This window comes from Polyodon spathula, chromosome 12 (assembly GCF_017654505.1).
Source record: "Polyodon spathula isolate WHYD16114869_AA chromosome 12, ASM1765450v1, whole genome shotgun sequence".
In the NCBI taxonomy this organism is placed as follows: Eukaryota; Metazoa; Chordata; class Actinopteri; order Acipenseriformes; family Polyodontidae; genus Polyodon; species Polyodon spathula.
This window is the reverse complement of record NC_054545.1, coordinates 926217-951422: the sequence shown is the minus strand read 5'-3', so window position 1 is coordinate 951422 and position 25206 is coordinate 926217. Positions and strand designations below refer to the sequence as shown.

General features: G+C 43.6%; 1 protein-coding gene across 1 annotated transcript in view; it reads left to right on the top strand.

The window, feature by feature from the left end:
* The first annotated feature begins 7934 nt into the window (after positions 1-7934).
* Positions 7935-25206, top strand: part of LOC121324263 (echinoderm microtubule-associated protein-like 1) — a 70566-nt gene continuing 53294 nt past the window's right edge. The window contains exon 1 of the mRNA XM_041265954.1: positions 7935-8151. Within this exon, the coding sequence (XP_041121888.1) occupies positions 8124-8151 (28 nt within the window). The 5' untranslated portion in view covers positions 7935-8123. The remainder of the gene's footprint in view (positions 8152-25206) is intronic.

The following is a 25206-nucleotide window of genomic DNA, read 5'->3' as shown; positions in this document are numbered from 1 at the left end:
CTCATTGTCTTCCCCTCTGTAATTAGGTTAATTGTTCTGCAAAACACTCTAGAATCATTGACTGGTTAGTAATGGATGTTTATTAGAATGGTAATCAAATAGCCACCTGGGAGACACTGCAACTGGAGTGCAAACAGCTCTCACCTCACAACTTCTTGTTTAAAATAACAGATACAGGAGAGCAATCCTAGAAAACTCTACATTTTGATGTTTAGTTTGCCATGCTTTCCCTCTGCTTAACCCTTTTTCATCCCCGAACCACGAGCAAACATGACAAAGCCCTTTAGTACCTCGTTTCTGCAGCACACGCTTTAATACATACTCTTGTGAAAGTGGTTCAGATCTCAGAGCAATCCCAGGAACACACTGTGATTTTTCCGAGGTTAGTTTTACCTCCTCAGTCGAGGCTGGAAAGAAGGTAGAGCAGAATGGATCGTGGGGGAGGCCTGGTCTGTGCAGACCGAGGGGAGTGAGTCTCTCAATGCAAAGGCACCGGAAATCTCTTTAGTAAACACAGTGTTTCACTTCAAAGTCTCAGATATCAGTGGGACCCCAGGGAAGCCTGCAGAAAGTTTACAGGGCTCCAGGAAAAGCTTAGCTGGGGTTTAACACACTGCAGGCACCCGCTCAGGTGATAATTTAAATCCAAGCCAGGAATTGCCACTGGAGGGTCAAATAAAACAGAGAGAGATAAGACATAAAACACACACAGATCTACCATGGCTAAGTATCTTCTGTAAGGGCTGGATAATGAGACATACAGCCATGCTGTAACAGGGAACTGAGCACATAACTGAGGAGGATCTAGCACCAGCTCATTAGAAGTCATGTCCCCACTGGACCCTATTAGCAGCAACCACTCTTAGAATTTTGCGGAGAGTGTAGATCTGCACTCAGAATGTTGTTTATTTAGACCTACTCACTTGCAATATGTTTCTAAGTGTTCAGTGAATACCTCTAACCAAGCTGAGAGTGTGCGTTCTCTTTGTATCACAGACACCGACACAGCAAACATAGCTGCAATGTGCCCACATTATTATCTGCTGTATATAGATGCTGATAATTGAACGGTTACGGTGGGTCTGTTATAATGATATGCTTATATCTGCAATGCAATGACATGCTGGTGCCTTTGCAGTGTATTTCACATTAATAACAGACACCAGGACATCCATATTCCTGGCAGTCTTGTTTCCTATGTAAAAGGTGTAAAGCTGTTTTATTCTCCTCAGAGAACTTGACTCTGATAATTAGGAGCGAGGGTGTCCGTCGTTTCACCAGGGCTTTCATGAATTAGATTCACACCCAGCCCAGGGTATCAACAATGAATGCCACTTGCAAAGCGTTAAGGACCATTTCAAGGAATGTTTTGCTTAAGGACTTTTTTTTTAAGCCTCATTTTGATTAAGTAGGAATCAAAGCTCGTTGTGTTGTGTGCTATCCCAGTGTTGCTTATTCAGCCTCAACTCACGTTCCCATCACGAGGATAACCTATATTTAGCTATTTGTTTAACCCTGTGCATAGCAGCTAGACTGGGAATCCTCACAATAGTCTGTTTTTTTGCAGTAGTCCCTGTGAAATAGCAAGCACTGGAAGCAGAGGTTTAGTTTTGCATGCCCGCCCTCCCCCCGTGCCTCCATGAAGCTCTTCACTCTCCTCAGCAATGCCTATTGAGGACGGACACGCTGCTGTCACAGTGAACCAGTCACTCATTCATCTGTCTCAGTGTGTTACTTCTTAATTACATTCATGAATATTTAAAGACACAGATTTCAATGACAGTGCATACCGCTCTATTTATTCATGTCAGAAGCACACAAAAAAAAAAGAAAAAAGAGAAGTTCTGTTTTTCACTCTCTCATGTCTGGTACAGGTATGCTCCCCTTTGGCTGTGTATCTATTGACAAGTTTGTTTCAACTGCTCAGTACTTGAGAGCTGTCAGCACTTGTCTGGAGACTGACTCAATCACTGGGACACAGACCAAGACCTTGATGTTCCCACCAGCACAGCACTGTGCTCAGAAACCTTTAATCACATCAACATTAGTGCGTGCTACTCAGAGTAAGGGAGTGAATGCTTCTTCTGCTGAAACACAGACACTGCCAAGACTTTCAGTGTCTGTGCTATTGGCAGTGAAAGAGCCCCATTAAAGTAAGGAAAACATGAGCTGCCTGCAGAAATAAAGAAGCATGTGCTCTATCTATCTATCTATCTATCTATCTATCTATCTATCTATCTATCTATCTATCTATCTATCTATCTATCTATCTATCTATCTATCTATCCATCTATATATCTATCTATCTACTGTATATTGTATATATATATATATAATTAGATTCAGCCTTGCGATTCAGTTTTTCTTAACATTTATCTCTTCATGCTCACAATAGGCTGATGAAAGAAGGAGCAGGTCTTGCCTCAGGCTCCTTTGCAGAGATCTCTAATTGAAATGAATGCTTGTCAGAACCGCACCCTTTAAAGTGCTGAGCGGGTTTAAAGATGTGTACACTATTCATCAAACTCAGAGCACTTAGTTTGTTTTTGTTTGTTTTTTTTTTTACTTTCATAACCATTTCTCTCAGTTTCCAAGGCAGCTGATCCTAATCACTAGTCTTCAGACATGAAAGGGACCGTTTCTGCATTCAGAATTACAGCTCTGCGGTTGCTTCACCTCCAGTCCATTTTAATAAGCTGCTGTAACCAGAAATCACCCAGATAAAATCATTTTAGAGACATGAATACAAATACAAAACCAGGATCTGCATAACCAAATGCTTTGAGCTCCCCCAGAGATGAAGGCTGTGGATTGTGATCACATCTCCACGAAATCAGAGGCGCTTCTCTACCCCATAAACTCCCTCTTTATTGCTTAAAAAAACACTTTGTCAACGAGCCCCTCTTGTGCCATGGTAATCGTCTTACAGAGCGTCATACTTTCAACAGAGAAACAGAAATCCTTGCAACGAGCCTTTATCTGCATGGAGGGTAATAGTGAAGTTACAACAGCCTTGCAATGCACCTTTATCTGCATAGAGGTTCATATTGAAGTTAAAAAGCTTGAGATCTTCTTTGCTTTTATATGCTACAGTATTTGACTGCACATACATCTCAGTGTGCAGAATTGCAATGTTACATAATCGCAGTTCAAATCTGTGGATCCAAAACAACACAAAGCACTAGAAATGTCATTGTGCCGAAGGGATGTGAAATTCGAAATAGTCACTAATTCACTGTGCAGAATGGATGTGGAATTCGAAAGAGTCACTATTTCATTGTGCAGAATTGATGTGGATTTCAAAAGAGTCACTATTTCACTGTGCAGAATGGATGCGGATTTCCAGCCTCACATATGAGATGCTGTCAGCATGTTATTCGTTGCTTCCTGACAGCTCTTTTCTAAAGGCTTTGCGGTTCACCAGCCCTAGACTTGTTCTACTTTGTGAAATGCGATTGATTTCAGGATCCTTCTTAGGTTTCCCGTCACACATGTTACCTGAGCGTGGGCAGTGAGGAGGAACAAAGCTGTGCAGCCCTCAGTCCCAGAGCACTTTAACCCTTGATGCTGCTGGGCATGGCATGTCTGCTGCCTGACAAGGACTTCACTCCAGTGACCACCTGAAAGGGGTATGGGTTTGCACCCTCTCCACGTTCCTCGATTTGAAACTGCAATAATAAAATATATACATAAAATATATACACAAAATATATACACACACATAAAATATATACACACACATTAAATATATACACACACATTAATAAATAGTATGGACGCTACCCTAAAGCGTGTTACTGAATCCTGCAATGACAGCCAAGGCTGAGCGGAGTGGAAACACACACGCTGGAGTCTCCAACACAAAGTTTCTCTGTCGGGGCATGTGCTGGAGGAAATGAATTGATGAGAATGAGAGAGCAGCATGGCCCCTACCCTGCTGGGCAGTGTGGAGGAGGCTGCTGGAAGCGCTTGCCTGCTCAATGCAAGACCCTGCTGGAAGCGCTGGCCCGCTCAATGCAAGACCCTGCTGGAAGCGCTGGCCCGCTCAATGCAAGACCCTGCTGGAAGCGCTTGCCTGCTCAATGCAAGACCTGCTGGAAGCGCTTGCCTGCTCAATGCAAGACCCTGCTGGAAGCGCTGGCCCGCTCAATGCAAGACCCTGCTGGAAGCGCTGGCCCGCTCAATGCAAGACCCTGCTGGAAGCGCTTGCCTGCTCAATGCAAGACCCTGCTGGAAGCGCTGGCCCGCTCAATGCAAGACCCTGCTGGAAGCGCTGGCCCGCTCAATGCAAGACCCTGCTGGAAGCGCTTGCCTGCTCAATGCAAGACCCTGCTGGAAGCACTGTCCCGCTCAATGCAAGACCCTGCTAGAAGCGCTTGCCTGCTCAATGCAAGACCCTGCTGGAAGCACTGTCCCGCTCAATGCAAGACCCTGCTGGAAGCGCTTGCCTGCTCAATGCAAGACCCTGCTGGAAGCGCTGGCCCGCTCAATGCAAGACCCTGCTGCTTAGCATCATTAATGACAATGACACTGCTGGCTACTTTCTGCCCTGCTGCATATTTACACTGTAACACGTGGGGGATTGCAGCATTATTGGGTAAAGATTAATTAATCACAAAACTAAGTGGAGCAAACTACAGTACAGCCACAGACCTGGTGACAAGCAAACAACTGCTAAGAATTGTGAACTCCGGTGATTACTTTTCTGGAGGGACCCGAGATAAAGGGCAGTGTGCAGGTAGGGCAACAACCACCTGGAGCTCCACAACAGCATTAGCATACAGATCAACAGGCACACATTAAGCCTGAAAACATTCAGATCCCAAGCTAATGTCTGCTGAAGGTGTCCAGTCGTGCCCCTAATGAGATTGCTTGTGACAGCCGCGGCCGGCACACAGACACACAATGATAGATTGAGCATCATTAGAGAAAATGAATGTTTTCCTCTCTCTGCACGAACATTCACAATTCATTCAGGTTACAAAGATGAGGGAAAAGGCAGACAAAATGTTTTATGATCATTGATCATAGGGGTAAAAGTGCAAAGGCTTTTTTTGAATAGCCTGAGACTGAGTATAGCTTAATCTCAACCAGATGAGGAAATGCATGCCTGGTTTGCAGAGTGTCAGAATGAGCTTGAGGAACTGCTTTGTTTATATAGCAAGCAGGACTGGAGATTAAAATAACATTCCAGAGGACTGAGCTTTAACAACTATTGAGCTTCAACAATACAGAGCAAAGAGTGTTTGAAAAGAGCTGGAACTGAAAAGAACTGTAAACCCAGTGAGCAGAACCCGCACACTGCCTACAAGAGTATTGAAATTGACAGCCATTGTTCTATTTAAAGAATGTGGTTCAATTTTTATAGAAATCTAGAGAACTGAGTCCAATGATATTTTTAGTTTTTGTAAATATCTGTTCTTATGCATCCCGCCTTCTCTGGATTGAACTGTCAGCCCATTGACTGGAGCAAATACTTCCTCATCCCGGCTGCAGTCTGGCTCTTGCTGTGTCTCAAGCGAAATACAATAAACAGAGACGCCCCTTGAGGAAGTGAACCCTTCACGCAGGCGTGGCTGTTTGTCATTTCGTCTCGCTCAACCCGGGTCAAAGTGTGCCGACCCACATTGAACTGGGTCACTGGGACCCGGGTTAACCCAGGTAGGTGGTTCCACGCTACGCTGGGATTGTGACCCGGGTAAAAGTGCCATTGTGAAAGCAGCTTACATCAGAGGTTCTCCAGCTAAAAGATGTGGGGGCTGCATAATGACGCCGCTGTACAACTGGCACCCACACTTAATCATTTACTATTGCAGCCCAACAGGTAACATTAAAGAGCAAATGTCTTCAAATGACTGTTTGTTAGTTTTCTGTTTGTTTACATTAGTAAGTGGTGTAGTGCTCAATTAACAGCAAAACAAGCTACTGCTTGAGAGGCTTTGCGTGATCCGGCCAGTCTGAACTGTGTCTACCTGACCGCTGGAACGGAGGCGCCTGAGCTCACAGTGAAAGCGACGCAACACTCGCTTTCTTGGAAGCACTTCATTGAGTAGTTGGTGACGTGGCTCACCCTAGTGGCAAATCAGGGTAATGAAATTAAATTAACCGCACGTGTGCCTTGATGAGTAAAGAAACATTTCGGATATGTTTGACGCAGCACGTGGAAAACGTAAGAAATTTAAACGACAGCGAGCGAGGTAGCAAGGAGGGATTTACCTGCGGAAGAAACTGTTAATATTGCATGTTATGCCCAGGTAAATTCTGTATACATCTGAGCTCTAAAGAGAAGTTACCTTAGATTTGAAAGAAAGATTCAGACTCACGCGTTCAGCTGTGCTGTGCGTCTTCGTATTTCAATTTATTTTGACCTTGTATCGAGTTTAGATTATTTTACTTTCTTTAAATTCCGTTTTTCTTTGAAAATGTATTTTAATAACAAAAACGACGTTGACGTAGCCCAGCACACTATCTCGTTGTAAAGGCCCAATGACTGCATGGTTTTTGCCATTCTTGACAGATGTGACTTTATGGAGCTGAGCAAACTGTACTAAAAAGTAAATGTTCCGTATTATAATATTCACTGTTACATCTGCAATGTATTGTAAGGAAAGAAGGGATGCATTTCGTCGCTATATATGCAATGTATTGTAAGGGAAGACGGTCATAACGTCATTTAAAGTTCACACTGTATTCAAACTGCTAAGCAGCTGCTTTGTAAATTGAGGGTGAAGTGGGTGTAACCAGGCTAATGTGACATATGTACATTTATGAGGTGTAGTCCTACCAATGAACACTAGATGGCAACAAATGTGCAGCTTTTAAAACATTAACCCAACCACAGCCCCAAACCAAACCCCACCCCCAACCTGAAACACAGCCCCAAACCCAAACCCCAACCCTACCTCCAACCCCATCCCCAACCATAGCCCCCAAACCTAACCCCATCCCCAACCACAGGCCAAACCCAACCCAACCCATCCCCAACCCTAACCCTAACCCCAACCCCGGCCCCAAACCCAACCCCATCCCCAACCACAGTCCCAAACCCAACCCCATCCCCAACCACAGCTCCAAACCCAACCCCATCCCCAACCACAGCCCCAAACCCAACCCCATCCCCAACCACAGCCCCAAACCCAACCCCATCCCCAACCACAGCCCCAAACCCAACCCCATCCCCAACCACAGCTCCAAACCCAACCCCATCCCCAACCACAGCCCCAAACCCAACCCCATCCCCAACCACAGCTCCAAACCCAACCCCATCCCCAACCACAGCCCCAAACCCAACCCCATCCCCAACCACAGCCCCAAACCCAACCCCATCCCCAACCACAGTCCCAAACCCAACCCCATCCCCAACCACAGCCCCAAACCCAACCCCATCCCCAACCACAGCCCCAAACCCAACCCCATCCCCAACCACAGCCCCAAACCCAACCCCATCCCCAACCACAGCTCCAAACCCAACTCCATCCCCAACCACAGCCCCAAACACAACCCATCCCCAACCCCAACCACAGCCCCAAACCCAACCCCATCCCCAACCACAGTCCCAAACCCAACCCCATACCCAACCACAGTCCCAAACACAACCCCATACCCAACCACAGTCCCAAACCCAGCACTTCAAAGTGTAAGTGCAATGCAGCACACATTTGGGTCCTCTGTTCTAGAAGCCCTGCTTGTGAGCTTGTGTTTCCAAGTGGAGACGTGGCTGCCACTCGCTGCCTGTATCCATTGTTCCTTTCAGCTCGTCCTTGGCAGGAAGGAAAGCCTCTCATTATTAATTAAACAGCAGGCTGATATGGCTGTGTGACCTCGGCTGGGAACACAGTGAAGGGGAGGGAAGCAAACAAATTTATCAGCCAATAGAGGCTGGGCCTTCTGGCACTGAAGTGCATTCTTTGCATCCCGCAATCAGAAGTGGGCTGTAGCGAGTCACTGGAACTCTGTGGGTGGGTTAGAAGTGTCCTGATCTCCAGCTGGAAGGGTTTAGAGTTTACACTCTTATTTATTTATTTGTATTATTTTGTAGACAGTGGCTGTTGGGTTAGACTTTCCCGGTGGTTTCTGAAAAGAACTTTACATTTTTTTTTAATCGTCTTCATTAGTTTCACGTGATGTCAGACTGCGAGGGGCTGATTGGGGGTAAGTGTCAGATTTCTATTTACTGCTACATCCTGTACTTGTGTTTGCTGTTCCTGGCTCACACTGCTGGCTTATCATGATAATTCCATAGGGGGCAGGCAGCAGTATATATTCATGTAGTGGATCTGTCTACACTGTATAACTGGGGGGGTATTTTCTGTGCATCTCAGATAGCACACACGCTACGACGTGGCAATAAAATGCACTAAATATAACCCTTTGTCTATAAATAGAAGACACCAGAAAGCTTGTAATCCTTCAGTAATGGGTGCAGGGGCACGCATGCACATAGTTATTTTCTAGTGCTGTTGTATGGGGGTACATTTTCTATTCTGTAGCGGATTGAAGATTTTAGACAGTGGCTCCTAAACCCATATTATTACACTGATGTAGTCTGGTGTGCCAGAGAGTGGGAAACACATTGATCACTGGAGCCCTTGTCTGCTCGCATCATAATCTATACAAGTTGTGTTGGAGGTTAATGGGATGTACCCACAGGAACTGGAAAGCACAGGCATACAACTGTAAATAATACAATGCGTGCAGTACCAGCCAGTCAGTCAGAGCAGTGTTACTTTGTGTTCTGTGTGTACAGTACCAGCCAGTCAGTCATCGAGCAGGCTGCAGGCGGCGCTCTTTTGCTGGCTCATATGTTTTGTCAATTCCCACGGCACCAGTCCAGTATTCACAAAAACTGTGCATCCTGGGACAGTGTGTAAGTACATTTGCTTGCTCATGAAATGAGTCAGTTACAGGAGCTCTGCTGCTTGGCTCTGTCTCTAATGTGCATTTTGCTATCATGATTGAATGCTTTAAAATGTGCTGAAGCCTTGTGATTAAAAAGCTGTTTCACTGTCATTTGCTCACTGTACGCACTGCACCAAAGCCCAACCTTGAGGGTGAGTTATTGAGTGCGGCACAATGGCTTTGAATATCGGGGAGGTCTCTTGAGCTGGTAATACCATCCGGTAACACTTTACATGAAGTGTCTCTAATTGCTATGTATTTACATAGCAGTTACTTGGCAAATACACTTGTACTTACACATCATTACAATGTTAGTATGCATAGTTACAATGCACTTAATGAATACATGTTTTTGCATGATATAACCCTAACCCTAAACCCCCGAACCGTAATTCTAACCCTAACCCTTTTCTGATACAATTGTATACTTGCATTTATTGTGCAGAGCATGTACACATTAAGTACATTGTAACTGCGTAATACAACTGTAAAATGTAGTATTTTACTATGTAACTACAATGTAAATACACAGTAATTAAAGGTACTTCATGTAAAGTGTTACCTACAGTTCTTCCGTTATCCAAGCAGTAACCAGGAAATCTTCAAGTGTCGCAGTTGCTTTCATGAAGTGTGCTTTTCAGATCCAGTCATTTCAACGAGCATACTGGATGGCACTGCAGCTAATGTAACTCAGTTGAACAATCATTGTTGTAAAAACTGCAATGATTCAAATGAAGGTCCGTGTTCTCACTTCTCTTGTTGCTAATGCTGGATCTTACTTAATTCAGCATCACGCTCCCTGCTCTGCAATTCTATAGCTTGTGCTACCCCTAAGGGCTGCTGTTATATTGTAGGAAGGACTTGCATGACATCCAACATCCTGCTCTTAGGTTAATGTTGTTTTCTCAGTAGGGAGTAGAATTACATCTAGCTTCACTCGCAGCTCCATTTATGACACAATGCGAGCCAGTAGTCGGAAGGGCTTGCTTCGGCTTTCTTTAAATCATTAATGAAAGCAAGCTGTATCACACAGATATGGGTCTGCCTATCTGTGCATTGTCACTGTGCTGCAGATTGAGCCTGCCTTCTCCTCAGACACGGTGATCAATGAGGTGGAATGGAGTGCTTAGGGATGTTTACAGATAAATAGCAAATGGTCTCGATAGTATTTCATTCTGATAAATTGTTCATGATGCTGTTCAAGAACTGTAAATGCATACTAAAACCATGGAAATAAAGCAAACATAAAGTCACTCTTCGAATGATGTTCCACATGATCCCGCTTGCTCGCAGCCTGCTTGTGAGGTTGTGCTTCTGTGCTTGACTCATGACTTGACTCATGCCTTTCACATACCTCTGCAGCCGTCTTCTTCCTCCGTCAGTCACTAGCTTGAGTGATCAGCAGTTGTCATGTGATACTGTGACCCCTGCAGCTTCACTCCAGTTTTCATACGGTTGTGTCCTTGCATATTTCAAGCAAAACCCCACTAGGTGTCACTGTGGATCTGCTCATTCCTGCACTCGATAACACTTTACATTAAGTGTCTCTAATTAATGTGTAATTACATAGTAGTTACTTAGTAAATACATGTGTTCTTACACATCATTGCAGTGTTATTATGCAGAGTTACAATGTACTTAATGTGAAAATCTTTTTGCACAATATATGTAAGTGCACAGTTGTATCAGAAAAGGGTTTGGTTAAGCATAATATCATGCAAAAAGATTTACACACATGTCTTAAATTAAAAAATTAAATAAAAAAGTGCAAGGAGTTAATGCAGTGATGGGTGAAACTGAACTAGCAGTGTAAAGCATGGAGCAAGCTTGAGCCGTGGACAGTCAAGTGCAATAATATTGTGCGGTTGCCCTTGGTGAGCTGTTATAAGGGCCATGCTGTAGTGGCAGGAGGAGGAGCAGTACAGTGCATGTGCCATTCTAATGAGGCTCTCAGGTAAACAGAACCCCCAAGAGATACAGAACTGATTTCTAAAATGAGGGAAGCATTGAGTGCAGAAACTGGGCTTGCCTGCTCTCCGCTAGTCAGGCACGGCTGAAAGGCTTTGCAGTCAGGTTAATTAACTCAGAGTGCGGAGAGGCACCTGGGAGTCATGCACTCTCTGAGACAGGCATTCCCAAAGAGACCGGGAAGAAAACTGTTCATAAGAAAGCAGAGCCAGTGTGCTCTCGGAATCCTTGCAGCCCTCTGCGAGCCATGCACTCTCTGAGACAGGCATTCCCAAAGAGACCGGGAAGATGCCAGTGTGCTCTCGGAATCCTTGCAGCCCTCTGTGAGCCATGCACTCTCTGAGACAGGCATTCCCAAAGAGACCGGGAAGATGCCAGTGTGCTCTCTGAATCCTTGCAGCCCTCTGTGAGCCATGCACTCTCTGAGACAGGCATTTCCAAAGAGACCGGGAAGATGCCAGTGTGCTCTCGGAATCCTTGCAGCTCTTTGCAATTAATTACAGGTGCTGAGCAGCCAGGATTTAAAACCAATAAGCGAAACTAATAATGACAGCTGATGTAGCTCGTTAAGATACAGCATGCATGGCTGATGCTTGTTCTAATTAACATAGTTGTTGAGCAGGGAGCTCTGGTTACTTCTAGTGGAACTGCATTAATCAGGGCCCACCGCCTGTCAAGTGGAATAAATTGGGCGCAGAGCTGCTTCACTGTAACAGGGAGGAGCCTCAGTCTGCAGGGCGGTACCTACCTGTCCTCTGTGTCTCACAGCTGGGTGATGAAAGACGGCTCTGTGGCGCTGCGTGATGCTCACTACTGGAGACTCAGGGTCTCTGCAAGGATATCAGAGCCCTTTAGCGGTGATCTCTCTTTAATCATCAGGCTCCCCTTTACGCTGTCATATCAGGGGGAGAGAGACAGGGGTTTGCATTTGAGTTTCTGATTTGAGGTTTAAACATTGTTCGATCCCCCCAATAAAAAAAACAAAAACAAACAGGTGTATAAACACAAAAAAAAAAAAAAACTCCTGAGATTATATATATATATATATATATATATATATATATATATATATATATATATATATATATATATTGTATTCAAAAGTTACAGTACATGACATTCTGAATCTCATTTTAAAATGTTTAGTTTGTAATTTCATTCCACAGGACTGCCCTACAACATATAGAGGAAGTTACTGTATTGGGAATGTTGGTTAAAACCCAGTCTGGGAGCCACAACACTTTGAACCTCTCTGACTGGTTGCAAACATCATACAAAGACAGAATGCATTGAATTGAGATTCTCAGTGAAGTGCGAGGCTGCATGTTGAAGATCTGTTGGATAGAGGTTCTATTTACATGTGTACAGCCATGGCAGCCGAGCAGAACACTACTTTGTGAACTTGGCAGTGCTGCTGTGATTGTGATTCTAGCAGACACATTGTGACTGGGTTCTGATTTCCAGTCCTAGCAGACACATTGTGACTGGGTTCTGATTTCCAGTTCTAGCAGACACATTGTGACTGGGTTCTGATTTCCAGTCCTAGCAGACACACTGTGACTGGGTTCTGATTTCCAGTCCTAGCAGACACATTGTGACTGGGTTCTGATTTCCAGTCCTAGCAGACACATTGTGACTGGGTTCTGATTTCCAGTCCTAGCAGACACATTGTGACTGGGTTCTGATTTCCAGCCCTAGCAGACACATTGTAACTGAGACGGATGCATCCCGTGCTGGGAGGTGACAGTTCTTTGCAGATAATAAAGAGCTCTCAGTATTGATTCTGAAATGAATCTGTGCACACTGCAGTGTGGGCTGTAACATTTTTATAGCTGGGTATTTTGAAGTGCCCAGTGGGGAAAAGCATTGCAGAGAATCCATCCAGACTGCTTTTCAGTTGAGAGCTCCTTGTGTAAGTAATCATTCCTGCCACCACATACGATAACTGGTTACAATGAACTCTAACCCTGACACTAACCCTAACCCTAATGGATATGTGTACTTACACATATATATATATATATATATATATATATATATATATATATATATATATATATATATTCTATGACTGATCTTTGACTTTCATGTACAGTGTTAGCGGGTGCAGTCTGACTGCAGGACTGAGCAGATTCACAGTGTTACCTCTTTCTGTAGCTGCGCTCCTGAACTCTCCAACTCCAGTAAACGTCTCTCCTGAAAACGTGTGACTCACGGCTCTGCGTTCTCTCAGCAGTGATCTTGTCATTGTGTGGCAAAGTAGTGTTGTGAAATAAATAAAGAAAGAGTTAAAACGCATTACCATATGCTACCTGACGCTGTTGACTGTGTAAAACCCTTTTAAAGAGTAACATGCCTTTGGAGAGGCTGATGCTGTTTGTTTTTCATGAAGCAGATTAATGGCTTTCATGTTGAGTCAGTGCAATGATGTCATGCTGAATGCTGTGCCCCAGGAGAGATAGTAAAGCCACCAGCTGGGCTGCCTGGGCTCATTATAGCTGTAATAAGATTTGCCTCGGTTTATCAGCTGCGCTCCGGTAGACACCCTGCTGTATTTGCTCTTCAAGTACTTCATATTGTCAAGAACTCATTTGCTAAGAGCTGATTTCATTAAAAACATTTGTACATCAGAGATGAATTTATATTGCGTTGCATGTTTTTAGTGCAATGCAGGTCTCACCATTTCAGTAGTTTATCAGCCGATTAAAACAGATTTGCACATGCACATGATGTGTCTGTCGATCTGTCTGTCTGTCCATCACTGTATATGTACTCTTAATAACGTACAGAGCTCTGTAAGCGTTCGTACAGAAACCTTATTGTTGTTGTTTGTATTGAGCTCATGATATATTTATATATTATTTATATGTGGAGTTCCTACGCATAAAGAAATCCAGTACAGAGCCACGTATCAGAACGGACACAAGGTCAAATCCAGTATTATTTCAGGAGCTGCCTTCTCTGCAGCTTGAGCTGACTTATAGCTCTTAATCTCCTTCTTAATGACATCAGCACATCCCTGGTGCTCTGTGGCAGAGGAGCGCTGCTCATCACAGCAGTGTCCACCTGTGAGCTGAGCGTAATACGTTAACCTGGGCACATTCTGGAGATCTCAGCCCCACACATGCACAGCTCAGCAGACCTGAAGAATGGCATCCCTGCCCTGGGCAGCATCACTGGGATGAACATGAAGCCCATACCAGAGGAGCCAGTTCAGAGCGATCACCTCACAACTCCAGAGGCTGCTACTGCAGGTCGTTGCTGCTTATTGATATCCCTGTGGCACCTTTACCTGGAGCACTAGAGCTGGCGTGTGATTGACGGGTTGTGTGAACGGGGGTGGGATCTGGTGCAATGGGCTGATGAATGCATTGAGTTCTATTGAAAAGTGAATTTATTATGCCCTATGCATATGAATTCATGTTATCATATGAAGCCTTGTGTTTGTGTTGGTAGGCAGTGAAATGCTTCAATTAAGATGGTCTGTTTCTTGTCATGCGGCTGTCTGGTGACCCCGGGAAGGGCTGACTCTTTATCATCTCAAGCTGTTTGAGTCACAGCTGAAGTCTCCCTGCAGTCACAGGCTTTGAGTTTAAACCAGCCTTAACATGTTTCAAGGTTAAGGTTCCCCTGCATATTGAGGAGTGTATGTGCTTTTTATACCAATAGACTCCCCTTTTCTGAGTTAGAGAAGCCACAATGCAACACAGAGCCACGGCCAGGCAGCCCAGCACACAAGCTGCTGTCATCATGTGAACTAATCAAGGGTTTGCATTACTCAGGGCTGGCATGACAGGTGAACAGCTTGCACTCCTGCTCTGTGTAGGAATACAAAAGAAAGGCAATTTCTTGAAGATAAAAAAAGGGCAATGCGTCTTCACAGTGGGTACTTTAATACTGGAACGTTAAGCAGGTGGTTTTTGAGAGAGAAAAAGAAAATGTTGTAAATCTATCCTGGGCCGTAATCCCATCAGAAACTTTAATCCCATCAAAGGCTTTAATCCCATCAGCAGGGAATATTAGCTGCCACTGCTTCAGAATGATACACAAATAGCAGCTATCGCTGGAACATTATGTCTTGTATCTGAATGTCTAAAGCAAGCTGTTGCAAGTTAGTCTTGACACAGTAACCGGGGAAACATATTTATTATTGTACATATAGACTACAGTCCCTTTCGGCAAAAGCAAACCCTGCAGTAAGGATTAGGACTGTCCAGTGAGGTTCCCAGTGGCTCACCTGGGCACAATACTGTGATTTGAAGCGCATGGTGAGTCATGCAGTTGTGGTTTGAATCCCACTCTCGTCGAGTTGCTGATCTTGGCTGTGGTCCCAAAGGGAATAGGGTGGAAAATCAGAACGGGGCTCGTCAGCCTGTCTGCACTCAGGGGCATCTCCAGGGTTCAGTAGCTTGGTTACTTCTGTGGGTTAGGTTCTGTGCGAGAGATGATTGACTTGAACGTGGGAGGTCACTCATTGATCTCCAGCTGAAATTTGAACTGAGCTTTTCAAATTGCAAAGGTCAAAGAAAGATCTCTCTGTGTGTTTTTATTCTAGTTCTGTATATGTATTGTATATCATTGTATATATCTATAGTAATCCCTCCTGTGCGATCCCCAGAGCGGGTGTGTGCTGGAGGGCAGCTGTCTATAGTAATCACTCCTGTCCGATCCCCCGAGCAATGCGTGCTGGAGAGCAGCTGTCTATAGTAATCACTCCTGTCCGATCCCCCGAGTAGGTGTGTGTTGGAGAGCAGCTGTCTATAGTAATCCCTCCTCTCCAATCCCCAGAGCAGGTGTGTGCTGGAGAGCAGCTGTCTATAGTAATCACTCCTGTGCGATCCCCAAGTGGGTGTGTGCTGGAGAGCAACTGTCTATAGTAATCACTCCTGTGCAATCCCCAAGCGGGTGTGTGCTGGAGAGTAGCTGTCTATAGTAATCCCTCCTGTGCGATCCCCAGAGCAGGTGTGTGCTGGAGAGTAGCTGTCTATAGTAATCCCTCCTGTCCAATCCCCAGAGCGGGTGTGTTCTGGAGAGCAGCTGTCTATAGTAATCCCTCCTGTGCAATCCCCAGAGCAGGTGTGTGCTAGAGAGCAGCTGTCTATGGTAATCACTCCTGTGCAGTTTGGGAGTTTTATCATTCTGCATCACTTCAGTTTTATATTGTGCCAATATAAGAAATGTGCCACATGAGTGTGTGCGTGCGTGCATGCGTGCCCACACTGTGAGACTCAACCTTCAAGGTTGGAAGAACAAAAAAAAAAAAAACACTTGAGTAGTGTCAATATAACATGAGTGAGGAAATGAAATGCCATTGTTGTCATTGTCACTGTTTGTTATTATCCTGTATTGTCAGGCAGTGCTCAGGTTATTGGTTACAGGTTAATCAGGTTATCTGATTCACAGCTTCGGATTCCAGCTGCTTTTCATTTTGTTTTTCAAGGAGTCTGACCAGTTCTCAAACACCATGGTGCATCCATGATGGAACTGGAATGAAAATAAACTCTGTGCATGCAGTATAGAGTATTGAAACTCTGTGCATGCAGTATAGAGGATTGAAACTGCATGCAGTATAGAGGATTGAAACTCCATGCAGTATAGAGGATTGAAACTCTGCATGCAGTATAGAGGATTGAAACTGCATGCAGTATAGAGGATTGAAACTCTATGCAGTATAGAGGATTGAAACTCTGTGCATGCAGTATAGAGGATTGAAACTGCATGCAGTATAGAGGATTGAAACTCTGTGCAGTATAGAGGATTGAAACTGCGTACAGTATAGAGGATTGAAACTGCGTGCAGTATAGAGGATTGAAACTGCATGCAGTATAGAGGATTGAAACTCCGTGCAGTATAGAGGATTGAAACTGCGTGCAGTATAGAGGATTGAAACTGTGTGCAGTATAGAGGATTGAAACTGTGTGCAGTATAGAGGATTGAAACTGCGTACAGTATAGAGGATTGAAACTGCGTGCAGTATAGAGGATTGAAACTGCGTGCAGTATAGAGGATTGAAACTGCGTGCAGTATAGAGGATTGAAACTGCGTGCAGTATAGATAGAGGATTGAAACTGCGTGCAGTATAGAGGATTGAAACTGCATGCAGTATAGAGGATTGAAACTCTGTGCAGTATAGAGGATTGAAACTGCGTGCAGTATAGAGGATTGAAACTGCATGCAGTATAGAGGATTGAAACTCTGTGCAGTATAGAGGATTGAAACTCTGTGCAGTATAGAGGATTGAAACTGCGTGCAGTATAGAGGATTGAAACTGCGTGCAGTATAGAGGATTGAAACTATAGAGGATTGAAACTCTGTGCAGTATAGAGGATTGAAACTCTGTGCAGTATAGAGGATTGAAACTGCGTGCAGTATAGAGGATTGAAACTGCGTGCAGTATAGAGGATTGAAACTGCGTGCAGTATAGAGGATTGAAACTGCATGCAGTATAGAGGATTGAAAGTATAGAGGATTGAAACTGCGTGCAGTATAGAGGATTGAAACTGCTTGCAGTATAGAGGATTGAAACTGTGTGCAGTATAGAGGATTGAAACTGCATGCAGTATAGAGGATTGAAACTCTGTGCAGTATAGAGGATTGAAACTCTGTGCAGTATAGAGGATTGAAACTGCGTGCAGTATAGAGGATTGAAACTGCTGTGCAGTATAGAGGATTGAAACTCTGTGCAGTATAGAGGATTGAAACTCTGTGCAGTATAGAGGATTGAAACTGCGTGCAGTATAGAGGATTGAAACTGCGTGCAGTATAGAGGATTGAAACTGCATGCAGTATAGAGGATTGAAACTCTGTGCAGTATAGAGGATTGAAACTCTGTGCAGTATAGAGGATTGAAACTGCTGTGCAGTATAGAGGATTGAAACTGCGTGCAGTATAGAGGATTGAAACTCTGTGCAGTATAGAGGATTGAAACTGCGTGCAGTATAGAGGATTGAAACTCTGTGCAGTATAGAGGATTGAAACTCTGTGCAGTATAGAGGATTGAAACTCTGTGCAGTATAGAGGATTGAAACTCTGTGCAGTATAGAGGATTGAAACTGCGTGCAGTATAGAGGATTGAAACTGCGTGCAGTATAGAGGATTGAAACTCTGTGCAGTATAGAGGATTGAAACTCTGTGCAGTATAGAGGATTGAAACTCTGTGCAGTATAGAGGATTGAAACTGCTGTGCAGTATAGAGGATTGAAACTGCGTGCAGTATAGAGGATTGAAACTCTGTGCAGTATAGAGGATTGAAACTGCGTGCAGTATAGAGGATTGAAACTGCGTGCAGTATAGAGGATTGAAACTGCGTGCAGTATAGAGGATTGAAACTGCGTGCAGTATAGAGGATTGAAACTCTGTGCAGTATAGAGGATTGAAACTGCGTGCAGTATAGAGGATTGAAACTCTGTGCAGTATAGAGGATTGAAACTCTGTGCAGTATAGAGGATTGAAACTCTGTGCAGTATAGAGGATTGAAACTCTGTGCAGTATAGAGGATTGAAACTGCGTGCAGTATAGAGGATTGAAACTCTGCAGTATAGAGGATTGAAACTGCGTGCAGTATAGAGGATTGAAACTGCGTGCAGTATAGAGGATTGAAACTGCGTGCAGTATAGAGGATTGAAACTGCTGTGCAGTATAGAGGATTGAAACTCTGTGCAGTATAGAGGATTGAAACTCCGTGCAGTATAGAGGATTGAAACTCTGCATGCAGTATAGAGGATTGAAACTCTGTGCAGTATAGAGGATTGAAACTCTGTGCAGTATAGAGGATTGAAACTGCGTGCAGTATAGAGGATTGAAACTGCGTGCAGTATAGAGGATTGAAACTCTGTGCAGTATAGAGGATTGAAACTCTGTGCAGTATAGAGGATTGAAACTGCGTGCAGTATAGAGGATTGAAACTGCATGCAGTATAGAGGATTGAAACTCTGTGCAGTATAGAGGATTGAAACTCTGTGCAGTATAGAGGATTGAAGCTATAGAGGATTGAAACTCTGTGCAGTATAGAGGATTGAAACTGCGCAGTATAGAGGATTGAAACTGCTTGCAGTATAGAGGATTGAAACTCTGTGCAGTATAGAGGATTGAAACTCTGTGCAGTATAGAGGATTGAAACTGCATGCAGTATAGAGGATTGAAACTCTGCGTGCAGTATAGAGGATTGAAACTGCGTGCAGTATAGAGGATTGAAACTGCGTGCAGTATAGAGGATTGAAACTGCGTGCAGTATAGAGGATTGAAACTGCTGTGCAGTATAGAGGATTGAAACTCTGTGCAGTATAGAGGATTGAAACTCTGTGCAGTATAGAGGATTGAAACTGCGTGCAGTATAGAGGATTGAAACTGCGTGCAGTATAGAGGATTGAAACTGCGTGCAGTATAGAGGATTGAAACTCTGTGCAGTATAGAGGATTGAAACTGCGTGCAGTATAGAGGATTGAAACTGCGTGCAGTATAGAGGATTGAAACTGCGTGCAGTATAGAGGATTGAAACTGCGTGCAGTATAGAGGATTGAAACTGCATGCAGTATAGAGGATTGAAACTCTGTGCAGTATAGAGGATTGAAACTCTGTGCAGTATAGAGGATTGAAACTGCGTGCAGTATAGAGGATTGAAACTGCGTGCAGTATAGAGGATTGAAACTCTGTGCAGTATAGAGGATTGAAACTCTGTGCAGTATAGAGGATTGAAACTGCGTGCAGTATAGAGGATTGAAACTCTGTGCAGTATAGAGGATTGAAACTCTGTGCAGTATAGAGGATTGAAACTCTGTGCAGTATAGAGGATTGAAACTGCGTGCAGTATAGAGGATTGAAACTGCGTGCAGTATAGAGGATTGAAACTGCGTGCAGTATAGAGGATTGAAACTCTGTGCAGTATAGAGGATTGAAACTCTGTGCAGTATAGAGGATTGAAACTGCGTGCAGTATAGAGGATTGAAACTGCATGCAGTATAGAGGATTGAAACTCTGTGCAGTATAGAGGATTGAAACTCTGCGTGCAGTATAGAGGATTGAAACTGCGTGCAGTATAGAGGATTGAAACTGCTGTGCAGTATAGAGGATTGAAACTGCGTGCAGTATAGAGGATTGAAACTCTGTGCAGTATAGAGGATTGAAACTCTGTGCAGTATAGAGGATTGAAACTGCGTGCAGTATAGAGGATTGAAACTGCGTGCAGTATAGAGGATTGAAACTGCGTGCAGTATAGAGGATTGAAACTGCGTGCAGTATAGAGGATTGAAACTGCGTGCAGTATAGAGGATTGAAACTGTGTGCAGTATAGAGGATTGAAACTGCGTGCAGTATAGAGGATTGAAACTGCATGCAGTATAGAGGATTGAAACTCCGTGCAGTATAGAGGATTGAAACTCTGTGCAGTATAGAGGATTGAAACTCTGTGCAGTATAGAGGATTGAAACTCTGCATGCAGTATAGAGGATTGAAACTGCGTGCAGTATAGAGGATTGAAACTCTGCATGCAGTATAGAGGATTGAAACTCTGTGCAGTATAGAGGATTGAAACTGCATGCAGTATAGAGGATTGAAACTCTGTGCAGTATAGAGGATTGAAACTCTGTGCAGTATAGAGGATTGAAACTGCGTGCAGTATAGAGGATTGAAACTGCGTGCAGTATAGAGGATTGAAACTGCGTGCAGTATAGAGGATTGAAACTGCGTGCAGTATAGAGGATTGAAACTCTGCATGCAGTATAGAGGATTGAAACTCCGTGCAGTATAGAGGATTGAAACTGCGTGCAGTATAGAGGATTGAAACTCTGTGCAGTATAGAGGATTGAAACTCTGTGCAGTATAGAGGATTGAAACTCTGTGCAGTATAGAGGATTGAAACTCTGTGCAGTATAGAGGATTGAAACTCTGTGCAGTATAGAGGATTGAAACTGCGTGCAGTATAGAGGATTGAAACTCTGTGCAGTATAGAGGATTGAAACTCCGTGCAGTATAGAGGATTGAAACTCTGTGCAGTATAGAGGATTGAAACTCTGTGCAGTATAGAGGATTGAAACTCTGTGCAGTATAGAGGATTGAAACTGCGTGCAGTATAGAGGATTGAAACTGCGTGCAGTATAGAGGATTGAAACTGCGTGCAGTATAGAGGATTGAAACTCTGTGCAGTATAGAGGATTGAAACTCTGCTCTGTGCAGTATAGAGGATTGAAACTGCATGCAGTATAGAGGATTGAAACTCTGTGCATGCAGTATAGAGGATTGAAACTCTGTGCAGTATAGAGGATTGAAACTGTGTGCAGTATAGAGGATTGAAACTGCGTGCAGTATAGAGGATTGAAACTGCGTGCAGTATAGAGGATTGAAACTCTGTGCAGTATAGAGGATTGAAACTCTGTGCAGTATAGAGGATTGAAACTGCGTGCAGTATAGAGGATTGAAACTCTGCATGCAGTATAGAGGATTGAAACTCTGTGCAGTATAGAGGATTGAAACTCTGCATGCAGTATAGAGGATTGAAACTCCGTGCAGTATAGAGGATTGAAACTCTGCATGCAGTATAGAGGATTGAAACTGCGTGCAGTATAGAGGATTGAAACTGCGTGCAGTATAGAGGATTGAAACTGCGTGCAGTATAGAGGATTGAAACTCCGTGCAGTATAGAGGATTGAAACTCTGCATGCAGTATAGAGGATTGAAACTCCGTGCAGTATAGAGGATTGAAACTCTGTGCAGTATAGAGGATTGAAACTCTGTGCAGTATAGAGGATTGAAACTCTGTATAGAGGATTGAAACTCTGTGCAGTATAGAGGATTGAAACTGCGTGCAGTATAGAGGATTGAAACTCTGCGTGCAGTATAGAGGATTGAAACTCCGTGCAGTATAGAGGATTGAAACTCTGCATGCAGTATAGAGGATTGAAACTCCGTGCAGTATAGAGGATTGAAACTCTGTGCAGTATAGAGGATTGAAACTCCGTGCAGTATAGAGGATTGAAACTCTGCGTGCAGTATAGAGGATTGAAACTGCGTGCAGTATAGAGGATTGAAACTGCATGCAGTATAGAGGATTGAAACTGCGTGCAGTATAGAGGATTGAAACTGCGTGCAGTATAGAGGATTGAAACTGCGTGCAGTATAGAGGATTGAAACTCTGCATGCAGTATAGAGGATTGAAACTGCGTACAGTATAGAGGATTGAAACTGCTTGCAGTATAAAGGATTGAAACTGCGTACAGTATAGAGGATTGAAACTGCGTGCAGTATAGAGGATTGAAACTTTATGTATTTTAAAGGAGATATTTCTCCTCCTTTCTTGAATTACTGTGCTGTACGTTTATTCTTGTTTAAGCAGAAGAGAAAGCGCACGGGGGAGGGGTGGGGTGAATAACGCATCTCTTTAAACGATATAAACATGACATAGCGGTGCTGTTACTGTGATGTAAAACAGACACTTCAATTTTTTTATTTCTCTTGCTGCACAGTAATTTTGCAGAGTTTTCCCAGTCCACAAATATGCAGTGCATTTATCCCAGTTAACTTGTGGTTAGACATGTTTGTTACCATGCTTCACCACCTCTCTGCTTGCTCACTTCTGCTTGCCAGTGAATTTGCTGAACTTTGCTGTGTTTTTATCCAAGAGGCTGATTTTACCCCCTGCTTGCTGTCAGCTTGTGTTCATGACAGAGTGCTGATTTAAATGGAGTCAGGACTGTGCTGTTTGTTACTAGCTTGATCTGGACACATCTGCCACATAGGCTCACCAGGCCTTTGTGAGTGTGCCTCTGTGTATTTCACCATCATCACAAAGCGCTTTACAAGATGCAGAAAATCCATAATACTTTAAATACAGAGAAATACATCATACATGATATACAGTAAAAAAAAAAAAAAAAAATAATACATTAAATACAGTGGAAAGAGCAGAATACATGATAGCAGCATAATACATGAAATAGTGCATTAAATACAGTGGAAAGAGCAGAATGCATGATACCAAACCAGAAATAAAAACTAAGAATTCAGATGCTTGCAATCGTCTGATTGGTTTACAAACAGTCTAGTGAATTCTGAGCAGCCTGTATCGCTTGTTCCCTTGTGTGGTGAAAGTGAATGAGAATGAGGGATCAGTATTCCTAGATAGGAAACCCTCTGTTCATTATGTTCAGTGATTGCCTTAAACACACTTCAAGCTGGAGTACCAGAGTCTTTTTACCCATCTGCTTAATCAGAGGAGAACTCAAGTTGAAGAAAACCAGTAGGAATCTGTCTGTGGGTCTCATTTTAACCCTGTGCAGCAACATATCAACTAGAACTAAAAAAATACAAAAATAAATAACGTGATTAGCACCTTTGTGAACAGACTGAAACTAACTAACAACTAAAAAAACTAACTAAATAAATAAATAAATAACGTGATTAGCACCTTTGTGAACAGACTTCTGGGCTGCTTGATGTTTTCTTCTTTTTTTCAGGCGAGTTCAGTATTCATGGGCAATCATCTTATCTTCAGATTGTTGCATGGGTTTATAGAAATGCAAGTGGACTCTTGCTCCCTGTGGTTTCCAGACACATATAACCTGATAACTAACAGCTGCCAGCTTATCTTCTACTGTTACAATATGACCTGCAATCAAATTTAAAAAGTGCCACCCAAGCTTTATCTGCAGTTCCACTGAATACAGCGTCTCTGAGATCTGCTGGATTCTGCTCCATTCAGGACAGGGAAGGGTTCATATTCACTGTGATAAATGATTGTCAGACTGTGAGAAATGGAGCCAGCATTGCTGTTCTTGTGTAACAGGTTAGTTGGTGATCAGACAGGCGAGCGAGAATCGCAGGAACAGACAGCTTCACTTTCAGCACTGCAGGAATCACAGGAACAGCCAGCTTTACTTTCAGCACTGGGATGTGCGCTTTAAACAAAGTAAAATCAAAAGACACCTTTCTGCTTGTCTTTCTGGAAAGACATGAGCGCTTGGCAGCAGCACTGCATACAGCCACAGAGCTCAGTCCTTTCTCCATGCCTTTCAGACTGACCCAGGTGCTATTTTACATGTGGCCAGCTTAATTAGAAATCCATTATCGGACAGTCAGACTGCATGCAAACCCCTGAGGTCAACAGGGTGTCCCTCGTTAAACTGCCTATATCAAACTCATTATAACTAGCCCTGCAACAGCAGAATCAAGTCAGGTGAGCTAGGAGTCCTCTCCACAGGGCTATGCTTACTGTATAGCATACAGTAATAACAAATAAATAACTGTATAATCAGTATAAATAACCGATGAGGATTAACCATGAGATGCCCCCAGGCTTGCTCTCCCAGAGAAGCAGAAAGGACCTGAATTACTAATTGAATGAGATGGTCTTGCTGGAGCAGGCCTGCGTGTAGCTTTCCAAAGAGATCAAATCAGAGCGCAGAGTCAGCGGGACGTGTCAAAAACAAGCAGGATTATGTCTCTATCTCTTCCAGAGCTTGCTTTCTTTTTTTTTGGCTGCACAGAAAAATTTAAAAGTAAGTACTGACCACGCAGTTAACATAATGCATATTTCCATCCTCACTGTGACCTATGAATAATTGAAGCACAAGATGTTCTGCCAGAACTGGAGGCTGTGTTTCTCGTGTACCGACACTCCTCAGCTGAATTCAAAACATATCAGAATAAAAAACACATGCTTTCTAAAAATGCTTTGTTACCCAAAAAACTAAGTAAAAAAAAAACAATTGAACTTTTTCACAGCTATCTCTATCTCTATAGTCCATCCGCGTTCAACTGTGGTCTATAGGGCTAATTATGCTGTCATAGAGCTTATATGCTATTCTCCACTTGGGGGTAGATGTATCTGTATATCTTCTCCCTTCGTCTGCTTTTCTTCTCTATACTTACTTTATCTCTCTCTCTCTACCTCTGCTGCATCTTTCTCTCTCTCTGCTCTCTTCTCTCTAGCCTCAGGCACCTCCCCCTCGTCTCCCTCACCTAGATCTCTTTTCTCTTAGCCGCCCTCACCCCCCGCCACTGTCGTTATCTACTATCTGCAGCTTGATGCCGGGTCTACTCTCGCATCTCTCCTCGCTTTCTCATCTTCTCGCGTTCTCTCTACTCTTCTATCTATCCTCGACTTCCCCTCTACCTGGTCTCCTCTCTATCCTCTCGCTCGCTTTACTCTTCTCTACTCTCTCTCTTCTATCTCTCCTCTCTCCGCTGTATCTCTCCCTGTCACTCTCTCTCTGTCTCGTTTTCCCCCCCTATCTCTCTCTTCTACGATGTCTCTCTCTCTCCATCTCTCTCCTCTCTCTCTCTCTCCTCTGTCTGCTCCTCTCTCCTCTCTCTCTCTCCTCTCTCTCTCTCTCTCTCTCTCTCTCTCCT